Below are 20,004 nucleotides of genomic sequence, written 5' to 3'. Positions count from 1 at the left end.
GGGTGTTTGTTGTTAGTGAAGGTGTGGGTGTGGTGTGGTGTGGTGTGGGTGTGGTGTGGTGTGGTGTGGGTGTGAGTGTGGGTGTGGGTATGGTGGGTGTTTGTTGTGAGTGAAGGTGTGGGTGTGGTGTGGGTGTGGGTTTGGTGTGGTGTGGTGTGGTGTGGTGTGGTGTGGGTGTGGTGTGGTGTGGTGTGGGTGTGGTGTGGTGTGGGTGTGGGTGTGGTGTGGTGTGGTGTGGTGTGGTGTGGTGTAGGTGTGAGTGTGGTGTGGTGTGGTGTGGTGTGGTGTGGTGTTTTGTGGGTGTGGTGTGGTGTGGTGTGGTGTGGTGTGGTGTGGGTGTGGTGTGGTGTGGGTGTGGGCGTGGGTGTGGGTGTGGTGTGGTGTGGTGTGGGTGTGAGTATGGGTGTGGGTGTGGTGTGGTGCTTAATGGGTGTGGGTATGGTGGGTGTTTGTTGTGGTGTTGGTGTAATGTGGGTGGGGTGTAAGTGGGTATGGTCTTTTGTGGGTGCGATGTGGGTGTGGTGTTTTGTGGGTGTGGTGTGGTGTGGGTGTTAGTGTGGGTGTGAGTGTGGGTGTGGTGGGGTGTGAGTGTGGGTGTGGTGTTTTGTGGGTGTGGTTTGGGTGTGAGTGTGGGTGTGGTGTTTTGTGGGTGTGGTGTGGTGTGGGTGTGAGTGTGGGTGTGGTGTGGTGTGGGTGTGGTGTTTTGTAGATGTGGTTTGTTGTGGGTGTCGGTGTGGATGTGGTGTTTTGTGGGTGTGGTGTGGTGTGGGTGTGGGTGTGGGTGTGGGTGTGGGTGTGGTGTTTTGTGGGTGTGGTGTGGTGTGGGTGTGAGTGTGGGTGTGGTGTGGGTGGATGTGGTGGGTGTTTGTTGTGAGTCAAGGTGTGGGTGTGGTACTTGGTGAAGCCGATGGTGAGTGAATGGGTGTGCTGCTGGACATGGGTGTGCCGCAGTGTTGCGAGTGATACAGACAAAAGCGAATGTCTGCGGTACTCGGTATATCAGGGTTCGGGTTAACCAATCAAGTGTATGTCACTCACCATCCTGGGCATCAAGGTACTTCTGTTCCTCCTCCCGCTCCGCGTCCTCTCTGAGGGGTCGGTCATACCAGTGATTCACTTCCTCCTCCTGCACCCGCTTGGGGGACCTCTTGTTGCTAGGCAGCATCAACATCCTCTTGGCCGCTCGCTTGTCACTGGGAAACATTGGATAGCTCTGTTCCAGATCCGCTTCATCCATCCTCTTCTCCTTCTTCCAAACCGGCTCTCCGCGTTTCATCCCGCCACCGCCACCAAGAGCATTGGCAGCGATCAGTTCCACGATGAGAGGATCAACCTTGCCGTTCTTAAGATCCTGCAGAGCTTCCTCAAGTTTAATGGCCTGCTCCAGAGAGCCGAACTCCTTTTCTGACACCGTGCCTTCCATCTGAGACAGCGTGGCTTCATTCAACGTCTGGGTCAGAGCATCGTTTTCCAGATCCTCAAGTTCTGAAACCATCTTCAGCTGCTGGATCTCATCTCGGAGCGTTTGGATCTCTTGCATGTAGGTTTCCTCCAGAGGCACTGAGTTTGGGGGTTGGGCAACAGGTGCCCGTTTCGTAAACCTCTTCTTTCGTTTCTCATCACCGTTAAAGTAATCCTTTAGCAACCAATAATTCTCTATGGACGATAACGGATCCTTTTCGCCCAAACGATCTTCGTTCGCTACTTGGTCGTTGACTTCCTGAAGCTCTTCTCCCCTGGGAGGGGCCGGTCCCCCGATGGCAACATCTGCAACTTCATCTACAACAGCCTCCGAGTCAGGTTCAGTGCCATCCTCTGAGTCATCAAACACTTCACTCAACTCCTCTTTACTAACAGGCACTGGGTCCGTTGTCGGGACTTTAATAGCACTATTTTGGGTGTCTTTTTTACTTAAAGCTCTTTTCTGTATTTTTTCTACCGCGCTCATTAACGCTTTGAATTCGTCTTCAGTAAGATTTTCTAATTCGTTTCCAGTTTCTTCAGTTTCATTTTTTTCTGTAACCTCTTTTCCGGTATCTTGTACTTCATCCTCTGAATGTTCTTCAACAGCATCCTGGCTTTTTACACCATTCTCTGAGTCTCCAAATATGCTTTGTAATTCTTCTTTTGATGTTTCCACTGTCTCGGGTACACGGTCTTCATTTGACTCACTTGATTCATCTACAAGCTCGGGAACTGCATATGAACCCTCATCATAAGGCGACAAACCATAAGCATTTTGCAACCACTCCTCCTCCTCCTCCCTGAAAAAGAAAGTACAAGAGTTGAACCAGCTGCGTGTTCAATAGTCGTGAAAGCAAACAAGTGAGGCAGAAAATTAGTACTAGCTGTTTTCATGACATCGTTCCCAAAAGGCGTAGATGGTTGCTATGATAACAGGCACTGATTAGCCTGCTCCAGTCTGGATTATATACATGCCGCTGTGATATGGCTGGGATATAACTGTCTGCGGTGTAAAACAACAATCATTCACTCACTCGTAATACTCAATTTACCTGCTAGGTACCCCCTGACCCCAGTCTTCAAGATCTGAGGGTGAGAGCTGTACTCGGGGCTCGGGCAGCCGTGAGGCAGCCAGATAGTCCTCCTCTCGGATCCGCCGCCGCTGACGCTCCAAAACTCGGAAGGCCTCGGAGAGATCCGTGCTGGGCGACTCGCGACGCCTGATGGAGAAGCCACTGACGTCACAGCACAGTACCGCCAGCCAGAGAACCACGACCATGGAACTGTGGGACTGCATCACTGCTACAACATCCTGAAACATAAGACACGTGTGAAGTCCATGCTAAACATCCTGAAACATAAGACACGTGTGAAGTCCATGCCAAACATCCTGAAATATGAAGAAAGGTGTGAAGTCCATGCTAAACATCCTGAAATATGAAGAAACCTGTGAAGCCCCTGCCAAACATCCTGAAACATGAAGCCACGTGTGAAGTTCATGCTAAACATCCTGAAATATGAAGAAACCTGTGAAGCCCCTGCTAAACATCCTGAAACATGAAGCCACGTGTGAAGTTCATGCTTAACATCCTGAAATATGAAGAAAGGTGTGAAGCCCCTGCTAAACATCCTGAAACATGAAGCCACGTGTGAAGTTCATGCTAAACATCCTGAAATATGAAGCCACGTGTGAAGTCCATGCTAAACATCCTGAAATATGAAGAAACCTGTGAAGCCCCTGCCAAACATCCTGAAACATGAAGACACGTGTGAAGTCCATGCTAAACATCCTGAAATATGAAGAAACCTGTGAAGCCCCTGCCAAACATCCTGAAATATGAAGCCACGTGTGAAGTCCATGCTAAACATCCTGAAATATGAAGAAAGGTGTGAAGTCCATGCTAAACATCCTGAAACATGAAGACACGTGTGAAGTCCATGCTAAACATCCTGAAATATTAAGAAACCTGTGAAGCCCCTGCTAAACATCCTGAAACATGAAGCCACGTGTGAAGTCCATGCTAAACATCCTGAAATATGAAGAAAGGTGTGAAGCCCCTGCTAAACATCCTGAAATATGAAGCCACGTGTGAAGTCCATGCCAAACATCCTGAAATATGAAGAAACCTGTGAAGCCCCTGCCAAATATCCTGAAACTTGAAGACACGTGTGAACTCCATGCCAAACATCCCTAAACGTGAAACCCGCGTGTGAAGCCCCTGCCAAACATCCCTAAACGTGAAACCACGTGTGAAGCCACTGCCAAACATCCCTAAACGTGAAACCACGTGTGAAGCCCCTGCCAAACATCCTGAAATATGAAGCCACGTGTGAAGTCCATGCTAAACATCCTGAAATATGAAGAAAGGTGTGAAGTCCATGCTAAACATCCTGAAACATGAAGACACGTGTGAAGTCCATGCTAAACATCCTGAAATATTAAGAAACCTGTGAAGCCCCTGCTAAACATCCTGAAACATGAAGCCACGTGTGAAGTCCATGCTAAACATCCTGAAATATGAAGAAAGGTGTGAAGCCCCTGCTAAACATCCTGAAATATGAAGCCACGTGTGAAGTCCATGCCAAACATCCTGAAATATGAAGAAACCTGTGAAGCCCCTGCCAAATATCCTGAAACTTGAAGACACGTGTGAACTCCATGCCAAACATCCCTAAACGTGAAACCCGCGTGTGAAGCCCCTGCCAAACATCCCTAAACGTGAAACCACGTGTGAAGCCACTGCCAAACATCCCTAAACGTGAAACCACGTGTGAAGTCCCTGCCAAACATCCCTAAACGTGAAATCACGCGTGTGAAGCCCCTGCCAAATATCCTGAAACTTGAGACACGTGTGAAGTCCCTGCCAAACAACCCTAAACGTGAAACCACGTGTGAAGCCACTGCCAAACATCCCTAAACATGAAACCACGTGTGAAGCCCCTGCCAAACATCCCTAAACGTGAAACCACGTGTGAAGCCCCTGCCAAACATCCCTAAACGTGAAACCACGTGTGAAGTCACTGCCAAACATCCCTAAACGTGAAACCACGTGTGAAGCCTCTGCCAAACATCCCTAAACGTGAAACCACGTGTGAAGCCCCTGCCAAACATCCCTAAACGTGAAACCCGCGTGTGAAGCCCCTGCCAAATATCCTGAAACATGAAGACACGTGTGAAGACCATGCCAAACATGTCGCATTTATATATGTCAATATCTAGATGCATATAGTACCACCAGTCTTTTCCACATCCACTGTCACTGATACCGTTGACAGAAGTCATACGTTGTGGTAAGTGCCTGTGTGCATTAGGACGTAATATAATCTTTCTCTACATTCTAAAATGTGTAAGTGGACTGTGAAGAAATATGCTGTGATGTAAAGTAAAATGTTATGTCTACGTTCAGATGATGGAGGAGAGTTTGTCGTGGTTGTTTGACATTCATTGTCGGACCTGAACCATTTATCTGGTCCTGGACCTGGACATGGACCCGAACCACATCATATATTTCTCAATTTTTACACAGGAAGAAATAGGCTTGATACTTCACAACATGGAACAAATGCCATGCGTAGGGTGGACTTTGAGTATTTACCTGTGTCAGTCACCCTATCATGAGTTCTTGTAATAGTGACCTGGTTTGTGCTACCCCCACCCCCCACCAACACACACACACACACAAACATCCATTTGTCCCCCCTGTACACCCACCTCCTACCATCCACCCCCCACCCTCCACATCTCCACATCCATCCCCCACCCCCTCCACCCTCTTGCATAGTCCCTACGCATTGATGCCTGAACATCCCGTATAGACAGCCGTCGTATATTCCTTGGGTCGTACAGTGTAATATCCCGCCGACAAATCAGTTTCGATAGGTACTGCTTCAAGAGACAATTCCTCATCAGAAATATTCTCGCACGGTCTCCCAAATAATGAACCAATGATGAGGACATTCATTTGGGAATATCACAGGAGACCAAATAAACAGTAGCCAAATAATTATATCGTGTTACTAAAAATACAGGTAATTTGGTTGTAGATGAGGTGACGAGGTGACATGGGGTTTAACGTCGCATTCAATATTATTGCACTTATATAGCGACGTGCATGCACACGTGTGTGTGTGTGTGTTAGTGCGTGTGTGTGTAAGTGTTAGTGTTAGTGTTAGTGTGTGTGTGTGTGTGAGAGAGAGAGAGAGAGAGAGAGGGGGGGGGGGGGGGGGGGGGGTTAGTGCTTGCCCACTGAGATACCTTGCCAGATTTTAACATGAATACCCAACTCAGACACAGTACATAGACTCTTAGACGACCAGGGTCCACTTGCACAAAGCGATCTTAGCGCTAAGACTATTGTAGGCCTATGTTAAAGTATGGGAGTTACGATCATCTTAGCGCTAAGATCGCTTTGTGCAAGTGGGCCCAGTCCTTGTTTTAGCCCCTCAATGCCGTGCGCCAGGCATGGTAACGACACATACCGTCTTTTGGTATGGCGTGACCGGGGATCAAGTCACTGACCTTCCGCTCTCCGATCAGACGCTCTGTCCACTAAGCCACGTTGATGGTCGGTTGTCTATGAACCAGCCCCCCAAATTCCATCTAATTACATGATTGTTGTGAATACATCAAGCACGTACATGAATCATATTAAGCACAGGAAAAGGTAACAGTCATATTCAAAAGGAAAGTATAAACATAGTTGACGCATGACAAAACAGCACTAAATAGAACTCATCTTGCACGACACTAGACTGCACATTCTTCGAAATCCCTCTGTGTTGGGACCCGTGAAGATTCCGGGGTAGAATAGGTCTACAGCAACCCATGCTTGCCGTAAAAGGTGACTATGCGTGTCGTAAGAGGCGACTAACGGGATCGGGTTGTCAGGCTCGCTGACTTGGTTGATGCATGTCATCGTATCCCAATTGCGTGGATCGATGCTCGTGATGTCAATCACTGGATTGTCTGGTCCAGACTCGATTATTTACAGACCGCCGTCATATAGCTGGAATATTGCTGAGTGCGGCGTTAAACAACAAACCAACCAACCTCTGTGTGGGGGATGTTAAATTCCAACCATTTATTTAAATTTAGACTGTTCATAAAACGCGAGTTTACTTGCAGTAACAAAACCTAAATATTCTTTCATGCAAAGACTACATGTGAACCAATTCCTCATCCTGTGCAATAATCGCATTACATACCACACCTAACCTTTCAAGAACTCTTGCTGGCTGAATATATAGAACAATTACTAACAGTACAAAACTCACACCCCATGATTCTCTACTAGGTGAATATCCAAAATACAGTAAACTACGTTTATAACGAACACGCTTATAACGAACTGACTGATAAAACGAACATTTGCTGTATATATGCTGTATAGATGTTTATAACGAATAACGGTTATAATGAACTAAAGTAGGTAGTCACTTTGAGTTCGTTGTGACTGTAGCACTGAGAGTGCGAGAGGCGGACAGCTAGTTCTATGGCGGGTATAGATTTCGTTGCAAAAGCGTACATAATGAAACAAGGTATTGGTGATGTGCTGTCGTCCAATGTACTGCACGCCTTTCAACCCGTGAAGAAGACCGACTGGAGACGATTGCCTAAGCCCTGCAGACCTAAGAAACACTCATTAACTTTAATTTATAAATACGGTAATGAAGTTGACGAGCGGTATTCCTCTGTTCTCGTGTTATTTATGGTACCGGGAGAGCCAAATCCCGTGTCAACGAACCGTGTGTGATCCCTTACTGGTTTCGGGAAAGCCAAAAGGATTTTCCCTCCTAAATATCAAATGTGGCACTCCAGGCCGACACCAACAAGGCCAGCATCCCACGATGCTATACCAGGTGAATATACTAATTAGTATACTCAGTAATCACCAGGCCCAGCGTCCCAGGCCGGTGTACTAGTACTGGATGATTATACAGAACGCTTGCAAACTTTGTGAAAGACGTACTCGATCTCCCCAGAAACAATGAATTATGAATAGCATCTATATATAAACTCGGCACCTTGTATATACCACTATATCATGTTTACTGCATCAACGACAGAATCAATGGCTAGAGATGACAATCTCAGCAGCTTAACGCTCGAGCTAACTACCATTACACACTTGTAAAGAAGACATGAATATTTAAACCTGTTTCGGCACACTAAATCCCCCGCAAAGCTACCCTTTTGTTCCATGCTGCCCTAACGATAGCGCCTTCGAGGAAGATTCTTCAGGTGACATCAGCAAGACGCGTTGATGAAGACGCGGAATAAATTCTTCATGAGCATCACTTTGGCAGCCGCACTGTCGCAGACCGATATGGCGTTTGCGTCAGCAATACACTTAACTGGGGAATTCTTTCTTCAGAAAGAGCCGCTGTTTGACGTGCTTGGTTTTGATCAAAGGCTGAAGAACGGCAATTACGTTAAGATCAACTGTAAGAAATGACATGGTTTCCCAAAGCTCGGAGTCAACTTGTTGGCCATAACACATGCTCATGATATAGTCGGAACGGTAGTCTGACTCTGCTTCGGGAAGATTTGTCGTATGACTATTAAGACGGTCTTGTCGCTTTTATTTTATTGACCTGTCGTATCTGCCATTAGTGTAGAGGATTCGCCAGGTTGCTAGGTGCCACGTGCATTTGTCTTGGTTGAGGTGTTGAATTAGGATGATTCTAAGTGCGTGGTATCATTTTACGCTGCTATTTAGCAATATCCCCGAAATATCGCAAGAAAGTTGATTAACACGGCGTACCCACTGTGAGAACCAACATCAAACCGATCTATTAAATCGAATCAGATATCTGTTATAAACAGCCAGGCAAAGAAAGAATACACCTATAATATGATTTGACCAAACAATTACAAAGCTATCGAAACGATGCAAGGGTGAACACAGTCGCCGAATCATTGCAGACGTAAGCTTAATAACACAACTTTGATACCCGAATGAAATACATCACCATCGAATAACTTCTTGTTCGTTTACTTTAGCCACCATCAAACATGGGTGTACACTTTCTTTTTAATTTGGATATCTGTTAAAGTACTGTTTTAAGTAAAGGGGTGTTGCTTTAAGTTCCGTGTATTTGAAACGTCGAGTCGAGTACCGATGTTACAGCCACTGGTTTCAATACTGAAAACAGTGTAATTTGATTGAACGTTTATTTTCAGCATCGTGTGGTTCGATTCGGACAAAGTTATAATGGCGAATGGTCCCAGAGTATTTAATATCGAGATAGAACGATACACTGCCCTGAATAATCGAGGATATGAACCCTCTAGATGTAGCTTCATCATGACGCTAAACATATTGTTATTTTACAAAAAAACAGAATCGGTAAACAAATACACCACAAGGAATAAAAACAACAAAATCATTTCTTTATTCCTAATAAATCACTGCTCAAAGCAGAGTTCATTCTACGATTCCGACTATATTAGAAGCATGTGCTTATGACTCACTATCAAATAGTGGTGATACCAGGTGTTCGCGAAAATGTGAGCGTATCCTGCCCCATCGGTGGCGCCCGTCATAAATACATGCAAAGGCAAGTCAACTGTTCACCGTAAAAATGGCACAAGTCGAAATAGGGAATTGCATCGGACATTATTTGGGTATCGAATCAGAGATCCCTGACACCCAGTCTACGTGGAAATGGCACATTCGTGATGACAGCTCAGGTTTAATACGAGAGCAATGTGTGAAATACTTTTGCTTACAGTCGTAGCCAGGCGGGGTTGGTTACGGAAGCCTCTTAGGGCCATTTGGGTTTTTTTCTTGAAATTTCAAGATACTTAGTTGAAATTTCAAGATGCTGTGTTGAAATTTCAAGGTACTAAGTTAACTTTTCAAGATACATACTAAGTTGAAATGTCAAGATAATGATCTTGAAATTTCAAGATACTAAGTTTAATTTCAATATGCTAAGTTGAAATTAATACTTAGTTGAATTTACAAGATGCTTTTTTGAAATTTCAGGATGCTGTATTGAAATTTCAAGATACTAAGTTGAAATTTCAAGATATATACAAAGTTGAAATTTTAAGATTTTAACATGAAATTTCCGCGGATGTATCTTGAAATTTCAATTTAGTATCTTGAAATTTTAACAAAGTATCTTGAAATTTCAAGACAAAAACAAATGCCCCTAAAAGGCTTCCGTAATAGCTAGATACTATTTTACTAGAATACTTTAGATGATAATATCAAGGTTTGTGTACACTATCATCTACGAGGGAAAATACGGTACTTAAGTTTCCAAAATGTTTGAAAGTCATCATAATGTGAAAAAAGATTCTGCCACTTGCAGGACTAGGCCTTATAACGACAAACGTTACAGTACATACCAGACATGAGAACTCAGACACTTAACATTTAGCTTCTGACCATCGTGGCAGGATATTCCCGTTTCGAACATTCATATTTGACAGCTGAATAATAAAATATTATAGCTAGCTAGGAGTGAGTGAGCTGCGTTAAGGTTGTTTTCAACAGTATTCCATCACGGTTTGTCGGTTTGTAGGTGATGCAGGCCTTAGGCGTTTCATTCACTTGATGAAGGAGCCAGAAGTGAGTGAGTGAGTTGGGTTTTACGCCGCTTTTAACAGTATTCCAGTTATATCACGGCGTGTCAGCTTAATGTGGGTGGAAAGCCCGAGGTGGTGCAGGTCTCAGACGTTTACCACTTCGGTGAAACCCACGAGCACGGGTATGGTGCTGACAAACCTAGAAACATAATCGGGGCGAACCCACAATCATAGGTTTCTGGCGTGCCCAAGGGACGCAACTCTGCACAGCGAATCGCGGAGCTTGAGACGACTAGGCCACCCGTGCCCTCAAGATGTCGCTCTGAAACGTCGTACAAAGAATAAAAGAAGTTGCTCTCCATAAAAAAGTGCCATGTGTTCACGTTTACCACTTCGGTGAAAAGCTCACTAGAAAATAAATTTTAAATAATCAGTCGGGCAAACTTGATTTTATTTTCACTAGCCAGAGAGAAAATATGGTAGCCACGGGCTACGGACAAGCACATATTTTGCTCTCTGGCATATAAACCACAGGTACAATGTACACTGTTTAATAATCATACATGGAAGACTTCCTCCTGGTCAGGGGGTACGGGTGGCCCAGTCGTCTAAGGCGCCACGATGTGCTGTGCAGAGTTGCGTCCCTTGGGCACGCCAGAAACCTATGATTGTGGCTTCGAATCCCTGTTCGCCCCGATTATGTTTCTAGGTTTGTCAGCACCATACCCGTGCTCGTAGGTTTCACCAAATAGTAAACGTCTGAGACTTTCATCACTTCGGGCTTTCCTCCCACATTAAACTGACACGCGATAAAACTAGAATACTGTTAAAAGCGGCGTTAAACCCAACTCACTCACTCACTCCTACTGGTCATGCATTCCATCAATCGGAACAAAGTACCGATAATACCCGAACTACCTCCTATTTTAATTACATACTGTTAATCCATTACCCTCATACATCGATGTCGTGCGCCCGGGATCTGGCCACAGAGCAGACCACATTCACAAAAGCAGCCATTGGGGATATAATGTATTCACATCATGCCATCTTTCTTTCCATATAGAACGCATGCAACATTGGAATAACTGTTTGCCTTGGGCTATACACTGCTAGCCTCGAGTGTTTATGTATTAATTTAGCTGAGGGTATTGTTCGGGGACATGGCGTTATATTTCCATTATGGTGTCGTGCATGAGTACATTTGCGTCGTTTGAAATCGGATGCAGAAATGAGGAAGATTAAACATGATCAGAGAGCATGACATTATAACCCAGGTCAGTTTGCATTCATATTGCATTCTCAGCTCCTTGGGGAGTATAGAACCCAAGTTGCTACTGCCCTATAGGTTTAAATTACGATTTCATCCGACCAGCTATCACTATTTGAGGAACTGTGGCATAAGTCAAACACAGACACCTGTCTGGTATACGTACAGACACAGCATGTCGGTCAGTGTAAGGCCGGATCGGGCCTTTGAAACACACTGTCAAGCATAATCTACAAACTCGGTCACCCATCCTCCTACCCTCCGCCGCCAGCTTGACTTCACTTTATTCGAGATTCTTCATCCACTTGAATCTAACGGCGTTAATGCTCATCTCCTAACTCTGTGAAATACCCTTGCCTGTAAATTATGTATGCACATTGAAATAACCTAGTAGACTGAATTTATTCCGTTTCACCTATTTGTGTAAGGTGATAGCTAACCAAACGCTATCTCCCCTCATATTATGTCTGGTACCGACACTACAAACCTCCAACCTAAATGAAATATTAACTGTCTTGCACAAATCTATCATTTGCGTTTTTCAAAGCCGAATTATCATCGGTCAATGACATATGACGTCATGCAACGCCCTTCAGGTATCCTTATGTGACTGAAGCCATCACGCGGCGCCCTTAATGGGCACAGGTGAAGCGGCGGTCACGTGGACCGGGCATATAGACTCACGGCCGATCGGTCAGATCACTGACGTCACGGAACGGTGCGAGCTAGCGAGTTGACGCTTTGACTTCAGGACAGCGCTGGTAGCACAGAAGTCGAGGTAATACAACGAGGAGAAATATGAAGACAAAGAACGGATAACGATAAATAAACAGGCTGAAGATTCCGATCGCGTGTTGAAAAAAAAGTAATTAATCGTAGAGCTCAAGATTCTATGACGCAGATATTTCAATTTAATCCAGTTGCATCAAATGTCAATGCACATGAATTCTATGAGTTTCGTATACATTGTATGGAAATATATGCGAATAAATTTTAACCCGAGAAATATCTATATTGTACACCACGTCTTCTGCCAGGGGCCAGGTGCTTGAGTGCCCGTATCAACGTTACAGACGACGTCTCAAGGGGAATGCAGTCGGACGCCGGTGTGAAACGTGACGTTAAGCAAACCACACATGATATTTTACACTGATGTTTTGCTCCGCGGGGATAAAACTAACCAAATACACAGAGTCTTTATAGAAGGTTAAAATCTGTCTGGCGCAATCGTGATTAATATGTTGCAGTGTCTCTTGTAATGTGGCCGTAGACACTCCGTCACGATAAAGCAACACGCAGGAATAAACTGAATCACCTGATCGAAATGACATCCCAGCTTCGTTCTATTTAAGAAAACTGAGTGGAAAAGCATTTCCAGTTTGATATGCCACATTTAAACCACCCGGTACAAATCTTTCCACTGACAGACGTTGTGGTCTAACATCGCTTGAGGAAATATTCCAGTAATTTATAAACACGCATTATTACTTCTACCAGTTGTCGTAGCCTGTCATTCGGCTTGTCCCGGAATGACACGAGTTGGTCACGAGTGAACACGGCAGAGATACTCAGACAGGATTTCAACTAAAAGTAGATTATTTCGGGAGGACGATTTAACACCCATACCTATTACCCCCTCTCCACTCACGAAGCAATTGAAATAATCAGTTCATTTAGAAACAAATCTATCATCAAACCACTTGTATTCAGATACTATAATACAGTTTTTAATGAACAATCGATCTACGTTTTTGCAAGGGTCGTGAGTGAGCGATTGAGAATGCTTTTACGCTGCTTTTAGCAATATTCTAGCAATATCACGGCGCGGGACACCAGAAATGGGCTTCAGCTATTGTACCCATGTGGGGGATCGAACCCGGGTCTTCGGTGTGGCGGGCGAACGCTTTAACCACTAGGCTACCCGCCCGCCCCTCAAGCGACATTTAGGCCTTACAATTACATCAAATAGTTCTGTTGGCAACAACTATTTGAGTCATGTTAAAATATTCTTTCTTCGCAAAGGTATGAGTGTTTAAGAATACCAGAGCGCACACACGTTCATTTTGTCTCAGTGCTTTACTCGGTGTAGTAGTATTTAGTTTTGTGATGACTGTCTGCGCCTACAGAATGCAGTGGAATCTGCATCTTTGCACAATGCTGATTTACACTGTAAGCTTAATAAGCAAGGAAATCATGTTTCGGTGCATACTAATATATCATCTTGTGATTTTAGATTTGCTACATTTGCGTTGCTACTTCATAAATAAATAAATACATAAATAGATAAATAAATGAATGAATGAATGAATGAATGAATGAATGAATATTATTAAAATCAGTTACATCAGTGCACCTCAAATTCGTGCTTTTAATAATTATGCTTCATTTGCGTTGCTACATGATGCAAAACTAAGGACAATAATCATGATAATAATTACATTTATTATTATAGAGTTTCGGGATTTAATCATGTTTCAGCCATTGTAATCTGTCAAGCCCTCTCTGAGTTATGATTCCATTACAACGTGATTTAGAAAAGAAGCCGGGGCGAGAGGCTGTTACACAACGAACTCAGTCGATAAGTGTCGAGTTTCCCATCATCAAAACACGCGTTCAACCAGTGCAGATAAATGATTATATAGATGTTGCCGACATATCGATCGTAATTAGCAGTATGATGGAGTAGAGTTGATAAGTAACGCGATAAGCTGTCGCTGTGACTCATATTCAGCAACTAACTAACCCCATGCTGAGATTTTCTATAATCCATCAGTCGTAATATCGACCCATCGACCACTGCATGAATAGCAGCGACAATTATCCAAGGTGAGTTTGCTGTCATGTATCATCAGGGTCGAACTTAATGATGAGATCTTTGTGTAATGAAAGGGGATCTATGCCTCATTGTTTGAAATATTTTTATTCGAGTTTGTATTCATTTTGGGGATAGGGGGCACGGGTGGCCCAGTCGGCTAAAGCGCCACGATTCGCTGTGCAGAGTTGCGTCCCTTGGGCACGCCAGAAACCTATGATTGTGGGTTCGAATCCCGGTTCGCCCCGATTATGTTTCTAGGTTTGTCAGCACCATACCCGTGCTCGTGGGTTTCACCTGCATCACTTCGGGCTTTCCTCCCACATTAAGCTGACACGCCGCGATATAACTGGAATATTGTTAAAAGCGGCGTTAAACCCAACTCACTCACTCACTCAATTTGGGGATAAACATCACGAAGATATCAGAATGAGTTAATTTTTTGTAGTTGCATCAACACAGTATTTGTTCCTAGAAGTGGCCGCGTGATTTATAAAAAAAAACGTTGAAAAGGTGGTACATGTACGTGTTACCAGTCAGGAGCCTGGTATTAAGGGGCTGAAACAAGGACTGGTTGGCTCGGAGTCAGCATACTCTGTCTGAGTGGGGTATCAATGTTACACTACGGCATGGTATCTCACTGCGCTAGCACAATAAAACTTGGCTTTGACAAGAACAAGGAATGTACTCCCTTACTTTAAAAACATCCTGACTTTTACACTATGACAAGACATTCTCATGTGGAAAATATTTGCGAAATTAACCGGACCTGTTTCCTTTCTGACCTGTTTTCTGCATTTGCGAGTGGAATGTGCTCTCTGACGCGCCTGCGAAAAGAAAACCATCGCGAGCTGATTTTCGCAATGCATGGTACAGGGCTGTTTACAATTTCGTGGGCTCCTAAACGAGTATTTTCTTTTTTTTTCACGTTTTTTTCTCGTGATTACTTCAACATGAGTGAGTGAGTATGGTTTTACGCCGCCTGTGTCATGTTACTTTTCTGGATTCTGCAGTAGTCTGTCGTGAACACATCCCAGGAGTATTAAGTTTGTTGATAAAATACTACTTTGAAGCTTTCAAATTTTTTTAATGGAATTGATACATACGGGAGATCGATAAGGATGTTTGTCTGATTGTCAAACCCAGTTTCAGTGAGTGAGTGAGTGAGTGAGTGAGTGAGTATGATATTACGCCGCTTTTAGCAATATTCCTGCAATATTACGGCGGGGGACACCAGAAATGGGCTTCACACTTTGTACTTATGTCGGGAATCGAACCCGAATCTTCGAGTGAACGCTTTAACCACTAGGCTACCTGACCGCCCCTACTTCATCAAACTTTGCACCTATGTCGGGAATCGAACCCGGATCTTCGGAGTGAACGCTTTAACCACTAGGCTACCCGACCGCCCCTACTTCATCATTAACGTCGTAACATGTTACAGGATGAAACACAACATTATACATATTATTGCCTAAGCTTCTAAGAATTATACAAATACTTTACATCATGTGCCGCCGTAGACTAGGTTCACTGTTACAAGTCCTCAAATCATACGGTGCGGCTCCAAGACCCGCTGGTGACACACGTTCTCTGACAAAATCACTTCACTTGAATGTCTAAATAAAAAAGAAATAGTTCCGGCTATGCAAAATGTAAATAATTTATTTGCTTGTTCGTTTGTTGCTCAACGCCACACTGAGCAAAATTCAATACCGAGTCTGGACCAGACAATCCAGTAATTCATATCATGAGCATCGATCAGCGCAATTGGGATACGATGACATGCATCAACCAAGTCAGCGAGCCTGACCACCCGATCTCATTAGTCACCTCTTACGCAACAGGGGCTGCTGAAAACATATTCTAATCTGGATCTTCGCGGCTAAAATGTAAATTAAATGAAATAGGTGCTTCAAGATATGAATAATTGAGTCTATGAGTCCATCCCTGAAAAATAACAATCGCGCGTTTAAACAAAAGAATGAGGTCATAAATGTGTTTTAGTTGGTAAATCAACCACAAACAAAACCACAGAACGAGTTCAAACCGTTGTTATCTGCTACCAGTCACTTTGAATGACTGATCAGAATGCTAAAGACGAAAAAGCTTTCAAAGCCTCTGAAAGTCGTATTTATACATTAGCTATATCAGGACGCAAACGTTACGTCAAGAAGCCACACTACCTCAGACACGGTGCCGAGAAGAAGGAATCCTTATATCTACCGGATCAATTGGATTATCTGCCTTGTTTTCAATTGGCTACAGCTCGGGCAGATATCGTACTTTTTCGCTCTTCAGGCATATGTTTTCGTGACCGAACCTTGATTAAAACTCTATTGGTTCTAATTCTATCAGGTTATGCACTGAGGGTCTTGGCTTCCCATTGTTCGGTATAAACAACCCTAAGAATTAGGCACTTCTTGTGCAATGAGTTATTGATGTTGCGTTACGAATATTAATTACAGTGTACGATTTTTATTGAAACATTTACTTAAGCTGAGAAAAAGAACAACGCTTAACGCCGCATCAACAATCTTGAAGTGAGTAGACCATAGTCTGACTGGGAATATATACTGATAAAAAGATAGATAGATGTTTGAATCATTGTCTCTCTTCACAACATAAAACGTCAACGCCAGAGAGTAACCTGTCTCGATTATCGGCAGAAACAGATTCCTTTGGGCATAAAAGCCCAAATAGCTGTGAAAGTTACATGAATTGATCACTGAAAATCAGTGATGCCACCAGGTCTTCTCGAGTAGGGTGAACAAAAAATTGCAAGTCCTGCTACTCAAACTATCTTTAAGTGATGTTAATAATTACACTTATAAGTATAGTCAGGATTGTAATCTTTGTTTCAATAGTTAAAAAGCATCCGGTATTTTGGTCATTTTCACTTGCCAAATTTGTCGCGGACAAGAACGGTTAAGACAAAGGTATTCAACCCCAGATAATATGTATATTTTAAGGCTATTATTATGAAAGAATATACAGGCACAACTGCGAAATTTTTAAAAGGCTTTCTATATTGTTGTTGATTTTTTAAAGCATTTGATTCCTGAATTATATCAAGAAACAAACTTGGTATATATGTCATTATCATGGAATTATGACATGGGCAAATTATTAAAAGTTTCAGCATTTCGGTACGGCGTGTGGTATGCATTGTTGCTCATACTATCAAACACTGGTTGGTCTGGTCCAGACTCGACCAAGTGGGCGTCATATAGCTGGAATATGTCCGACTGTGCGCAAAACAGCGCTACATCACCTAAGAATCGGTCGTCAAGCCATTTTTATCGAAATTGCAATCAAATCCAAATCGAAAACTGAAAACATTCTAAACGACTTTTCCGCGACACAATTCTGACAGTGTAAGGCGTCGTAATAATACAAGAAAATAGTAAATTGAAACTTTAAATTGCCTTCTCAAAAGGACATCCTTCTTTTTTAGTTTAATCATAGCCTAACCTTTACAACAGAGCGAGGACAACAATGCTGAAATGGACACAATTTACAGAGGCGAGAAGACAGAGGCAGGGGCTTGTGCAGCTCGACCTTGTGATGAGCTTTGACTTTGAGGAATTCTGTTCTCAGCTGTAAACTGTCAATTTACAGCCTGGGTCTACACGACGTAATACATGCAGTGTGTACAGTCGAGACGTTTAATTAGCATTAAGTGTCTTCTATCTAAATATACGTAATATTATATAGAACAGCGCCAAACTCCAAGCTCTCTGTTGTCCCCAAAATTGAAATACATTCTCTTTGTAGATTTCTATCGTGTTTTCTGCGCGAAATGTATTGCCACACATCCTTTGAATATTGTAACCTATAATTGTAGATATAGCTATTTAAATATGCCTACCGACAATGACCGAAAGTACTATTCCAAGAATATTAGTTCCGCGGCGATGCGGCCGTCAATTCGGCTGTTTCAATCACGAGGAGTTTATTGTGATTTGACAACCTCTGATTGACCAATCAGAATCGAGTAATTTCCAACCTCATGGTAGAATTAGCATTCAGTAACTTCTAAATGAATAAACAATCCAATTTGTCTTAGAAGTCAAACATTTAAGAATTGAGTTAAACGAAAACCAGGTGTGCATAGCGGGTTTATGTATGGAGTGCACAAAATTGAAGTCAGTTCTTATAAATATCAAAGTAAACACTAAAAAATTACAGACTGCTTATTTATACATTAACACAAAAACCGTTGACATATATACGAAATCAGCGACATCGTTAAGCTTAAAAATGCAACACTAGCCCCGCCCACTCTTTCATCAGCCCAATGAGTGACAGTAGTCTGTGCTGGTGGGCGTGGCCCCCTTTTTCGTTCATGATTGTTTAGCCAATCAAATGCATTGGACTTACGTGCAATTTATTTACTCAAAAATAAAGGCTGAAGATTATTAATTCAATATTCTTTGAAAGAAATTGAAGACGAATTTATTATATACTTCAGTGTGAAAGACTGAGTTTTCTGAAGTTGAGAAAAGTAATATTTTCATTGAAGTGAACTTAACACTTGATATTTCGCTGCAGTGAACATAACACTTTGACGGAATTATTGTCATACAAGAGTTACCTCCCCTCACATTGTCCCCCTTTATCGTAAGTATCCAACCCGTACACGACGTTGACGCTCGTTTAACGTTAGTCTAGTAACGTACATCAACAAGGCAAAATAATGACAGATGGTCATTTATGGAGTTAATATCGCTTCTTGCCGTTTGTTATTCGTGAAAATATCTCCTTTCCACTCGTCACGCGTTGAGAGAAAAATATTTCACTCGACACATGGAATATCCTCTATATATTTTTTGTTAGTTTGTTGGAAATATAATGAATTAAGGAAAATATATATGGAACGATAATCTTACATACATGTACATCCTGAATAAGATAAAAGAAATATGTCTATCTATCTACACACTAAAAGCTTTTACATAGCTGATACTATCAAAAGAACATAATGCTGAAGATAATGTATCGTCGAAATATGATAATTATACTATAATAGCATTTCAGTGTGGGGAAATCGTCAATATGAAACACGTAACTATGCTTTTTGTTTGTTGTTTAACGTCGCACTCAGCAGTATTCCAGCTATATGACGGCTTCCTGTAAATAATTGAGTCTAGACCAGACAACCCGGTGATTGAAGTAATGAGCTTCGATCAACGCAACATGGTTACGATGACTTGCAAATCACCCAACTTGAACCAAACTGGCCAGGACTGCCCAACGGTCTGCGCTCCCCAAATCCCAAAGTGACAGAGAAATAAATGTCACATTTGGATTATATCAATTAATGATAAGATACACATTGCACATATGAACGTCATCTGCGCATTGGGTTGCGAAAAACACTAGCCGTTTGTTGATTAGCGGTGTCCTCGTAATACTGGCCAACTCGGCTTCGTGACGGGAGTGTGGCCAAAGCCAGCAAATTGTCGTCTCACCCTACTCCCTGGGGGTATATGATTCATAGATACAATTACCGTCTGGACGAGACTACCGGGACTTCCCGTATTAAGGCCCAAGCGTAATTACACTCATGGGCCTAAACACGGAAATAATTCCCCATTTAGGCCACTGGACTTAAATTCGTATATTTATCTTGAAGTGACCTTCCTTAACTTAATAACTTACTCCTTTCCAAAGTTAATACGTTGCGATGCACTACACGGGGCAAATCCCAATGTGAATTCAATAGTAACTCCTGTTCAAAGTTGAAATTCATGTTTCATATTTTCTCTATTAAAACAACTTTAAAGTTTCTGATTTTTTACAGCAAAGGGTATCCTTGTTTTAGGTAAGAAAGCGTTAACTTCCGAAATTGAGCCCTGGGCTTAATTTCGAATTACATTTTTGAAATAAAAAACACACTTTTTTCCGGGGAGTCCA

At 42.8% G+C, this 20,004-nt stretch overlaps 1 protein-coding gene across 3 annotated transcripts in view; it reads right to left on the bottom strand.

The window, feature by feature from the left end:
* The window catches only part of LOC124145953, a 68,530-nt gene that overhangs the window by 16,289 nt on the left and 32,237 nt on the right, over nucleotides 1-20,004 (bottom strand). For 2 of the 3 annotated variants that reach the window (XM_046515941.2, XM_048390790.1), the window contains 2 exons: nucleotides 2,517-2,776; nucleotides 1,039-2,264 (listed from right to left, as the gene is read on the bottom strand). In XM_046515941.2, coding sequence (XP_046371897.2) covers nucleotides 1,039-2,264; nucleotides 2,517-2,761 — 1,471 coding nt within the window. In that variant the 5' untranslated portion in view covers nucleotides 2,762-2,776. The remainder of the gene's footprint in view (nucleotides 1-1,038; nucleotides 2,265-2,516; nucleotides 2,777-20,004) is intronic. The other variant, XM_046515942.2, reaches the window with a different exon arrangement.

The sequence above is a fragment of the Haliotis rufescens genome, unplaced genomic scaffold (genome assembly GCF_023055435.1).
Source record: "Haliotis rufescens isolate VD_foot unplaced genomic scaffold, xgHalRufe1.0.p SCAF_9, whole genome shotgun sequence".
Lineage (NCBI taxonomy): Eukaryota > Metazoa > Mollusca > Gastropoda > Lepetellida > Haliotidae > Haliotis > Haliotis rufescens.
The sequence above is the reverse complement of the archived record's forward strand: the minus strand, read 5'-3'. Positions and strand labels throughout refer to the sequence as shown.